Source organism: Geospiza fortis, unplaced genomic scaffold (assembly GCF_000277835.1).
Source record: "Geospiza fortis unplaced genomic scaffold, GeoFor_1.0 scaffold229, whole genome shotgun sequence".
Lineage (NCBI taxonomy): Eukaryota > Metazoa > Chordata > Aves > Passeriformes > Thraupidae > Geospiza > Geospiza fortis.
Genome location: NW_005054357.1, coordinates 3,993,795 through 4,005,010, shown reverse-complemented (window position 1 = coordinate 4,005,010; position 11,216 = coordinate 3,993,795). Strand labels below are relative to the sequence as shown.

General features: G+C 38.8%; 1 protein-coding gene across 1 annotated transcript in view; it reads left to right on the top strand.

Annotated features, from left to right (window-relative positions):
• Positions 1 to 11,216, top strand: part of EDEM3 (ER degradation enhancing alpha-mannosidase like protein 3) — a 23,888-nt gene that overhangs the window by 2,354 nt on the left and 10,318 nt on the right. Inside the window, exons 2-13 of the mRNA XM_031059178.1 lie at positions 1,023 to 1,123; positions 3,572 to 3,611; positions 4,043 to 4,155; positions 4,773 to 4,926; positions 5,414 to 5,548; positions 5,938 to 6,043; positions 6,793 to 6,890; positions 8,132 to 8,257; positions 8,967 to 9,050; positions 9,999 to 10,082; positions 10,265 to 10,389; positions 10,904 to 11,069. Of these exons, the coding sequence (XP_030915038.1) occupies positions 1,023 to 1,123; positions 3,572 to 3,611; positions 4,043 to 4,155; positions 4,773 to 4,926; positions 5,414 to 5,548; positions 5,938 to 6,043; positions 6,793 to 6,890; positions 8,132 to 8,257; positions 8,967 to 9,050; positions 9,999 to 10,082; positions 10,265 to 10,389; positions 10,904 to 11,069 (1,332 nt within the window). The remainder of the gene's footprint in view (positions 1 to 1,022; positions 1,124 to 3,571; positions 3,612 to 4,042; positions 4,156 to 4,772; positions 4,927 to 5,413; positions 5,549 to 5,937; positions 6,044 to 6,792; positions 6,891 to 8,131; positions 8,258 to 8,966; positions 9,051 to 9,998; positions 10,083 to 10,264; positions 10,390 to 10,903; positions 11,070 to 11,216) is intronic.

Here is an 11,216-nt window from a genome sequence, read left to right as displayed (position 1 = left end):
GCCTGCTGAAATCAAGAGAAAATATCTATCCCAAACCACTTGTTTTAAGCTTCTAAAGGAGGCAATTTCATCTTCATTTGAATTAGATCTATTTAAGATTCATTGTCTGATGTCAGTCTTATATTTTTTATATTTGTAAAAGGCTCAGTCTTGTTAGTTTTTTTTTTTTGGTGAATGTCATCTTTTATGTCTTGTGTAGTAATTCATCAATGTTTTGTTTGAATTTCTGAGTTCTCTTACCTGTCACTGTCACCCTCAGCCAGGTGAGTTCATTGTGCAGAGTCCAGTGAAGGCCATCAAGGTGATGGAGAGGCTGGAGCATCTTCCCTGTAAAGAAAGGCTGAGGGAGCTGGGGCTGTTCAGCCTGGAGAAGGGAAAGCTCCAGGGAATTTAACAGGGGAGAGAGCTGGGGCTGTTCAGCCTGGAGAAGGGAATGCTCCAGGGAATTTAACAGGGGAGAGAGCTGGGGCTGTTCAGCCTGGAGAAGGGAAAGCTCCAGGGAATTTACAGGGAAGAGAACTGGTGCTGTTCAACCTGGAGAAGTGAAAGCTCCAGGGAGTTTAACAAGGGAGAGAGCTGGAGCTGTTCAGCCTGGAGAATGGAAAACTCCAGGGAGTTTAACAGGGGAGGCTGTCAAGAAGACAGAGCCAGGCTCTTCTCAGGAGTGCTCAGAGGAAATGGGCATAAACTGAACCATGGGAGGTTCTCTCTGAACAGGAGGAAACACTTTTTCTCTGTGGAGTTGACCAGGTACTGGCACAGGGTGCCCAGAGAGGCCAGGGAGTCTCCTCCTTGCAGATGCTCAGGAGTTACCTGGACATGGTACAGGGCAGCTGGGTCTGGGTGGCCCTGCTCCAGCAGAGGGCTTGGACAAGATGAACTTTGGAGGTCCCTTCCCACCTGCAGGGCTCTGTGATGGCCATGCAGGTTTTCTGAAGAGCAGCATGATGAGGATTCCTTTTACAGGCTCCCAAGGGTGGCAGTGAGCACTGTAACTGATTCCCCTGTTTTGTTCCCAACAGGAGCATGCGTATCCAGCTGATGAACTCATGCCTTTAACTTGTCGTGGACGAGTGCGGGGTCAGGAGCCAAGTCGAGGGGATGTGGATGATGCCTTGGGAAAGTTAGTGTCTGAAATGGTCACTGTAAACATCTAGGAATAGAAGTACAATTGGCAGCCCATAAAACTTGTTTGTTCAGTTGATTTGGCCAGAAACTTACACTTGGAAGAAGAGTTTTTATTATTACGAGGTTACCTTACACTTGAAAGAAGTGTTTTTATTATTATTAACTTAACTTACACTTGTGTTGTTATTATTATGAAGTTAACTCCTGTGAAATTGTACCTTAATTAGAAGAAAATAATTGACCAGTGAATGAGATCCAAAAATAATTTTTTTAAATCATTCTCCAAGTATTTTCCATAGGAAAACCTTCCAAATGTGGTCTGACATTTTTGGTGTTAGTAGTACAGGTTATAAGGGTTAATGTTGTGCTGAACAGAACAATAAACTCTTATCCATGATGCTGCCCTAATAAGTGATATTTAAAGTGCTTTTTTTAAGTAGAAAGTTTTCTGAAAACAAGCAGTCAAATGATTATCATGTGTATGATAGCCTGAGGCCTTTGCTGAAGTATAAAACATTATTTTAGACATGGAAATGTTTTCTACTCTTTCTTTCAAGGGAGCTGGTAGTACAAAATACTGATCCTTTGGCTAGCAAAATGTAGATTTAAGGACTGTTTTTTTCCATGTTAAATGGAATAATCAAAGGCAAAATTGACCTACTCTAAATGCAGTTGTAATTGATACCTTTGAATATGTGCAGTTTATAGATCAAATTCTTTAATAACAAATAGCTGATTTTTTTTAATAGCACTGTTTAATGTCTCTGAACACAATAGTGTTAATCAAAGCTGAAATCCTTCTCTTAAATATTGCTACTAATTGTCTGTAGGATATTGAGCATGTTATTTTGGCTATGTTTTATTATGTATAAATATTTTTTAGTCTAGAGATTTCCATATAATCCTGCTGCCTTGGAAGTATCCAGAGACACAGCATATGAAAAGTGTAATGAAAATGTATTTTCAATCCATTCTTTTTAATGACCTTTTTTAAAAGTAACATACTAGCATATGAGTAAAAATACCTTCTAGCCCATTTGAGTAAAAATACCTTCCCAGCTACCATGTACCCTTAGATGCATTAAATTATTTTATGTATTTATTCTTTTTCTATATACAGGCTTTATTCTGTACCTTACAATTAGTTACATTATTATGTAGCAGATTTCTTATCTAATCCTTTTTCTTGCCAGCTGCCTTATCAGTTGTGTTCTCTGCCAGTCTTTGCAATCACAAAATGACAGGGTGAGGCAGCTGGGTCAGTTCTGTTTCCCTGGAGAACTTGGGAGCCTTCCATATAGATGTGAAATGCATCATTTCCCTCCTCTTGTACAGAAAAAGTTGTGAATTTGTTAGGCAGTTGTGCACAGTCATTAATTAACCTCTGTCTCCTGTAAGGGCATTTTGTGAATGCTTTTTTATACCTTTACAAATTCAAGAGAATTATAATATAAGAACACTCAATTGGAATTTTGGTTGTCACATGTTGCCTACAAGGTTTCAAACATTGGGCTCTTATTGAAATTCTTGGTGTGTGCTCCTCAGTAGGCAATTTTAACTGTTCCAAAGTGTTCAGTTTTAACACCATCATGTTCTGTAAATTCTATTCTGTGTTGTGGGTGTGTCTTAGCATAGGAGCAGTTGTTGGAATTAGATATATTTAAGATACAATTATAGATATACTTCCTGGGATGGGGAAAGGCTTCCTCAGCTTGGGATGCACTGGAACAGCCCTGGAGAAAACCTCTGATCCTCATTAGGATCTTCTTGTTTCAAACACTGTGGAGCTGACTTGATGTTCTCTCTTCATGGAATAATCACAGAATCCCAGCCTGGTTTGGGTTGGAAGAGCCCTTAAAGCCATCCAATGCCATGGGCAGGGACACCTTCCACTAGCCCAGGTTGTTCCAAGCCTTGTCCAGCCTGGCCTTGGACACTGCTAAAATAGTTCTTTATTTTAGAATAAATAAAGTAGTTCTTTATTTTAAGCCTGCCACTTGCTAGTGTTGGAACAGTTTCTGGTATGAGAAATTTCGCTTGGAATGGCTTTTGATCTCAACGTTTTTCCCTTTTTTAAAAAAAAAACAAAACAAGTGAAACAGATGTTGGAAAACGACTTAAACTTTTATGCTGGGTTTCTTAATAGATTTGACTGGAGACAAGAAATAAAAATTAAATTTGCTTACCAGAAGTTAGAAAGCTCTGCAGTAAATAAATGTATCTGTAATCATAACTTCTTTGTCAGCTCCTATTCTGGTCACTAGCAAAGGGGAGAAACTTAGAAAGAGGTTTTGATATTAAACATGTTGAGTACAGCTGATTGTTTTGCAGCTGGTGGTCTGTGAGAATTTAGTTTCTTCCCTGGTATCAGTTACTATTAAAAATCACTTAATTCCTACACATACAGACCTATAGTAAATCTGCTTTAAATTTTCTTTCATAGGTTTTCACTGACCTTAATTGATACCTTGGACACTCTTGTGGTAAGCTTAATCTGTTGATAAGATTTGATAAAACAAAAGAGATTGTCTTCTGATGTTCAGACTTATTTTTAGATTTCTTTTTCATGACTGGAGGTGACTGTTGCTTGTGGGAACTCTGAAGTGCTGTGAGAATGGAGTTTGGAGTTGGCTGTAATGACTACAGCAGTTCCTTCACATTTCATTGATATTTTTTATATTGCTTTTTTTTGGCCCTAACTTAACACAAAAGAATTTGCTGTCACTTACAGTCTAGAGCAAGAGGTTCAGTTAGTGGTGGGCACCTCTTAATAACTGCTGATGTATTTCTGGTTTAAACTGTATGTTCATGTTTCTTGGGTAACTTTGTGTGCACTGAAATATCCTGTATGCAAATACACTGTGACTGCATTAGCTATACTGGTACTGAACACCTGCTCACTGTTGTATTCCAGGTGTTAAATAAAACCAAAGAGTTTGAAGAGGCTGTAAAAAAAGTAATAAAGGATGTTAATTTAGATAATGACATAGTTGTGTCTGTCTTTGAAACCAACATAAGAGTCCTTGGGTGAGTAACTTTTGTTTTCAAAGCTCCTAAAATGTGGATTTTAGGCGGTGTGTCTTTAAGACACCTTTCTGTGCTATCCCATCTGTTTGAAATAGTTGTGCCTTTGTCAGAGAGTGGTTTTAAAATGCAAGGCAGGACTTGCTGCAGTGGTACTGGATCAAGCTGCCCCATCTCACTGCTGCAGGCACAGCTTTGCTGATTTAGAGCCCCATGAGCATGCTGAGGGAGCAGGGGGCTTGCTTTAGAGAAACAGGCTTGCAAATGTTCAATACTTGATTTACCACATTTTGATACCTGGGGTCATAGATTATTTCAGCTTTGAAGGGACCTCTGGGGCTCAATACTGGATCAGAGTATGTAATTTTAAGTTATTATATGCCATTTTGGAGGTCTTGGTTGCTATTCCTGTCTAATATTGATGAATTTTTGAATCCAATGATAAACAAGAAGAATTGCTTCCAAAATCCTGGTAGCTAACCTTGATTATAATGGGAATTAGATCAGCAGTCTAAAAACTTGGGTCACAGTTATGTACATGTCAGCTAATTGTAGAGAGTTGTCCTTGCTGTTCAGATGAACATACCTTTTGAGATGTGGATGATTTCTCTTGTGTTTAGAGGTCTCCTAGGTGGGCACTCAGTGGCAATTATGCTGAAGGAAAAAGGTGAATATATGCAGTGGTACAATGGTGAACTCCTGCACATGGCCAAGGAACTGGGCTACAAGCTTTTACCTGCTTTTAACACCACTAGTGGTCTCCCTTACCCAAGAGTAAGTTCTGTTTCTGTAATGCTGGATTATACTGTAATCATGACTTCTGTTGTTTTGATTTTATATCTGTTTCCAGACTCATTTCTGTATTTATTAAGTGGCCAGAAAATCAAAAGCTGATAAATTCCAGGTACTCTAAGAGCCAGGAGTAGTGAGATATTTACAAAACTAAATTTCCAGGAGCACTTGTGATGTTCTGAGTTCCTGATTTGTTGCTAAAAAAATTGCTCAGATTAGATTTTTAGAGTGTATTCTCTTATTCAAATGTCTAGTGAACCAGGCAACAGGTTCTTGTTTGGGAGGGTTGAGATTTTGGATATTTGTGGATAGTTCTCTGTGCATGTCTAAGTTGGCAGAGCAAAACCAAAGAGATCTGTTTTTTCTTGTCTTTAGAAAGAGCATAGATTATATACTTGCTGTACAATCATAGGAATGTAAACTCTTTCAGCTAGGAAAAATAAATATGTTAATCTCTGTTTTTCTCTAGGTTAACTTAAAATTTGGTGTAAGACATCCAGAAGCACGAACAGGAACAGAAACTGATACGTGTACAGCTTGTGCTGGTACCTTGATCCTTGAGTTTGCAGCTTTAAGCAGATTCACAGGAACATCTATATTTGAGGTTTGCTTTCCATGATAACTTATTTTTTGTCTTAGTGTTTACAGTTTGTAATTTTGGAAAAGCAATTCTGAGTTCATGATATGGATGTCTTAGTTGTGCTGCACAAAAACATTTCTATATGTTGAGATTGTGGTGTTTGTGGGCTTTCTTTTAAGGTTTGATTTTTTAAAATAATTTTTTTAATCACAGGAAATAAATTTGGTTGAAAGTAGTTAGAGCAATACAGAAGTAAACAAAATAAATATTCTGAAGATCAGAAGGAGTTCTGAAATTGTTAGACATGAAACATTCTATTCCTTTCCTAGCATCTTAATTGAAATAGCCAGAAGAATCAGAGAGTTGAGTGTCTGTGTTTCCCTAATTCCCTGTTGTTGTTGCTGTTGTTGCAGGAGTATGCCCGGAAGGCGCTGGATTTTATCTGGGAGAAGAGGCAGCGCAGCAGCAACTTAGTGGGGGTCACCATCAACATCCACACTGGGGACTGGGTCCGCAAAGGTGGGGCTGAGCCACAGCCAGGGGGGATCTCACCAACCCCCAGCTTACCTGGACTCTTGAAAGTTATTAGTGGGATAGGTAGTGGAGGTACATGATGCCCCAAAGCCTGGCTCTGATCTGAGACAGCAAAGCCCTCTCTGGTAGAGAAAGTGGTTTTGTTCATGGCAAAGTGTTCCCTTTATCTGGGAGAAGAGGCAGCGCAGCAGCAACTTAGTGGGGGTCACCATTAACATCCACACTGGAGACTGGGTCTGCAAAGGTGGGGCTGAGCCACAGCCAGGGGGGCCTCACCAGCCCCCAGCTTACCTGGACTACTGAAAGATGTCAGTGGGATAGGCAGTGGAGGAACGTGCTGCCCCAAAGCCCTCTCTGGTAGAGAAAGTGGTTTTATTCACGGCAAAGTGTTCCCTGATCCTCTTCAACACCAAGAGGGAAGTGCCTTGGGATGAATTTTCAGAGACTTTGCTATAAATACATGGGAAAAATATAAATAGGATGGGAGAAGTGATGTCGTGTGAAATAAGTGTCTTCAATGCATGTCTGTCCGTGTTATTATGTGCATTGATAGTGCAAAGCCTTTGGCACAGACACACAGTATTGTGTCTCTGCTTCCATCTGTGCCTTAATCCCAGTGAAAGGAGGCTTTTCCTTTCACTGGAAGAGCCTTTAAAATCAGAGTGGGAAAATGTGGAAAATACCCATATTGCTACATAAAGTAAACCCTCCTTTTTATTTTCACCTGTTCCTAGATAGTGGAGTTGGAGCAGGAATAGATTCATACTATGAATATTTATTAAAAGCCTATGTCTTGCTGGGAGATGACAGTTTCCTGGAAAGATTTAACACGGTAAGTTAACACCTTGCTCAGGTTTGTGCATTCTGCAATACAAATTTCAGAGTAATTGTGTTGTCAGCTGTTAGCCTGAGAAGGGATCTTTAGTAGAATTTCTGTGACTTCTGCTGTGTTTAGTGCCAGCTCTTTTTACTGGGGGTTTTTGCTAATCTTGGGTGATTAGCTGTCACCTGAGCAGTTATTTTAACCCCATCCAGTAAAAATCAGGACCTACTAGGCCTTTATCCATGTTCCCAGCATGGGAGAAGCTGTATTTCCAAGCCAATACAGCAAATGCTTCTGTAAAAGAACACAAGGGCCTCTTCTTCTCTTCTTCCAAACCATTGTACAATTTCATTCTGTCCTGGAGCAACAAAAAATCAAAGCGTGGATCTTGCTTTGCACTGCAGATCTTCATGTCCAGGATACATTTAAGTATACAAGCTGAAAACCACACTTAGGTTTTTTATAAAATTCATAAATTACTGAGCAACTTGGTTAGCATCATAATTCTTTCATAAAAGCATTATTTATTTTGAAAATAGCAATATCCATGAAAAACATCTTAAATCATAAAATGATTTTATATCATATAGCATGATTTTTTTATTAGAAGTGAATAATTCTGTAGTTAAAGTTGTAATACTTTAGGTGTAATGATGATTTCATGGTCCTAAGTGTTACATTTTCCTTGAGCTACACCTGTTCAGTGTTTCCTGTCAGTTTGGCTCATGTGCTCAGTATTGCACCTTCTGAAAACAAAGTTTAGGATTGGAAGTCAGCAACATGGCAAGTGACCTAAGTGGGTTTAGAAGTTCTTCTGAGCCATGCAGTCTAGCTGCTTTGTGTGGGTTTTTTAACCTCCTTTTCCTCCTGAGATCCATATGCTTTGGAATTCTGTTGTTCAGAGAAAGCCATTTCAGCTTTCTTTAGAGTGTGCTTTAAAATTCAGCCAAAACAAATGTGCCTTAACTGTGATATTCCTGGTTAATCACGTGGCTGCTGGGTGTACTTTTGTGTATGTGTATTCCTTGGAAATGTGGTAAGCTTTGCAAGTGTAATACTGTGGAGCTTTTCAGTATTTACTACACTTGGTTTTCGTTTGCAAAACTAAAGATTAGAGGCACTGCCAAATGTAGTAGTGATTGGGGATGTAGTACTGGCTTTTCCGTTCAAATACAATGCCAGTCTGGTGATCTGTCTCTCTTTTGGGGAATGAATTGATACAAACTCCTGCTTTTCCTGGTGTTTGGCAGCACTATGATGCCATAATGAGATACATCAGCCAGCCACCTCTTCTCCTTGATGTTCATATTCACAAACCAATGCTAAATGCTCGGACGTGGATGGATTCTCTGCTTGCTTTCTTCCCTGGATTGCAGGTAAGGTGTAAAACCCAGGTAGAGTTGGTTTTAATAACAAAGAAATTATTAACTGGCTTGGATATATGATTTTCAAGTCAAGTGTAGTAATTTGATTTTCAGAAATACTGAGGGAACATCCCTGGGAGTGTCCAAGGCCAGGCTGGACAGGGCTTGGATCAACCTGGGACAGTGGAAGGTGTCCCTGCCAATGGCAGGGGTGGCACTGGATGGGCTTTAAGGTCCCTTCCAACCTAAACCTTTCTGATTCCATGATTTCTGTATTTAGTCTTCCAGTCACTTCAGTGCCATGATGCAAGTTAATGTTCTTTTCTGGCTGTGTTGAGTATCAGGACAAGTATGTTCCTGTAATTTGCTTCCTTCACTCCTAGTCATGAAAATACTCCAATTAAGCTGCCTTTGTGCTAGTAACTGGTTTTCTACTTTGTGTGCCATTGACATCTTTGAGATCAACTAAATGACACTTTCACCCCAGTTCTCTGTAAATGTCAGAAGTCCTTGTTCTACATGGGCAATAATTTTAATGAGTTCAATGATTTTGCTTAAAAAACTCTTAAGGAGTAGCTGTGACTTACACTGATAGGGATTAATAATTGCAATATGTAGTGACTGCTCTGTAGCTTTACATGAACACACCATGAGTGTTTTTAACCTTGAGTATTAGTCCTATGCTTGGTGAATCAGTGATGTTTTTATTATTTAATTTTAGGTGTTGAAGGGTGATATTAGACCTGCTATTGAAACACATGAGATGCTGTACCAGGTTATAAAAAAGCATAACTTCCTTCCAGAGGTAAAGTAGTAGTTTTTTGATTTTGTAAATCAAAAATTTGTATTTTTGATTGTGTAAACTGATTCTTACCTCAGTTTGAGCAGTTGCAGATGCCCATTTGAAAAGCCAGCAGGTATATATGTTATTAAAATCAGAGCTTCATTTCCACAGCATTCTTATGTGATTTGCAGTTCTGCAGGTCTGACAGCTGAGAGGATGTTGTGAAATTTTGTATAATGACTTTGAAAGTCAGCGCACAAACTTACTGCAGATGCTGCAAGTCTTTGAGCCAGTCCATTGTGCACAGAAAAGCTTGTTTACCTGCTGAAGTGTGTGTCTTTAATCTGTGATGACTCAGATTATATTTGAAATGTTCTGACTCTGGGTTTAATTCTGACTTTCCTCCAGTGTAAGCTTATTTCTGTTAGAGAACATTTTAATTAACATCACATTCACCTAGTGTGGTTATTGAGAGCAAAGAATGCTAAGCACTGGAATTAATTTTTTGTGGGCTTTTAAAATGGTGCAATTTGGCTCTTTATGGGTTTTTGGTTGATTTTTTTGTGTTTTGTACTTATGAAGGAAACTTTAAAAGGGCAGGTAGCTGTATTTAAGCCAACAGACCATCCCCTAAGCAAAGACTTGGTTTAAATCTTAGTGTGAAATAGTAGTGAATATATGACAGAAATGGCTTTTCCCAGTGCACGTTAAGAGTGAATAGATAGAGTAGGAAATTTTTAGATATCTGACTTCTAGCCTGTGGTATTAATTTAGAAACAGCTGCTTAACCATCTGTCAGTGTGCAGTGACACTTGACTGCACTGGAGGTGTCAGGTGGTAGGTATGTTTGCAAAATGGTGTTTAGCAAAGCTAGGCTGGTTATACAGTTAACACAGAGTTCAAGTAAACCTGTGTTTGGTTTGTATTCCTGCATTTATTTTATTTTTGTCTGTTCTTTTTCATCCTCAGGCATTCACAACAGACTTCAGAGTTCACTGGGCTCAGCATCCTCTGAGGCCTGAATTTGCTGAAAGCACCTACTTCTTGTATAAGGTACAGTCACATGCACTCCTCTGACCTTTGAGCACTTTTTCTTGCACCTAGAGTTTTGTTGCTGTTTTATTTCAATACAGAATTGAGTAGCATATCTCCAGCTTAACTTACCCTCTGGAGCCAGTTTAAGATATAAACAAGATGTAGTGGTTCTAAAATTTTTTTTTTGTTTTATTTCATAGGCTACAGGAGACCCTTACTACCTAGAAGTAGGAAAAACCCTCATTGAAAACTTGAACAAGTATGCCAGAGTTCCCTGTGGGTTTGCTGCAATGAAGGATGTTCGTACAGGAAGTCATGAAGACAGGTAAAGTTTGTACAATTACTTTTTAAAATATAAAAATACAGAAAAAATCAAATTTCCCTGTGTAATTGAATTAAGATTTGAGAAGGTGTCTGTCATCAGTCTGATAACCAAGCCTTAAATTACTTGTTTGTAATTGCATTGAACTGTTAACGCATTGAAATAATCTGTGCACTGTTTCAGTAGAGTTATAGGGTGCTCTAGAAGAATATTTTCAGTTTAATAACCTTTCATTTGTCTGAGAGCAATAGATGAGTTACTTTCAAGCTAAATATACTTCAAATCTATACGTTTGTCAGGATGTTTATTTGGTTTTTTTCTCTAATGCTGTTTTGTACTGAATGTGCTGAATCATTTCCCTCCAAACACAGCTTCTTCCAAGCAGAAGGAATGCTAATGGAATTATGTCCAGCACTAATAGTCATGAAGTCTTCAGAGATGGAGAACTAGGAATATTTATTCTACTGATGTTCTAGAAATGAGCTCTCCCTAAAGGACATACCTTTTTTCTCCATAGGATGGACTCATTCTTTCTGGCTGAGATGTTTAAATATCTGTACCTGCTGTTTGCTGATAAGGAGGACATGATTTTTGACATTGAAGACTATATCTTCACCACAGAAGCTCATCTGTTGCCACTCTGGCTCTCCACTACAAACCAAACCATCTCTAAAAAAAATACAGTATGTAACAGCTCCAGTCTAAATCAGTTTCAGTGATACACTTCCTTTTTTTGAGGGGAAATGGAAATAAAATCAGGAAAGATCATAGTTTCAGGAAGTGCAGCAGTTTGAACACGTTGTTTAATAGGCACTATTTCATATTAACAG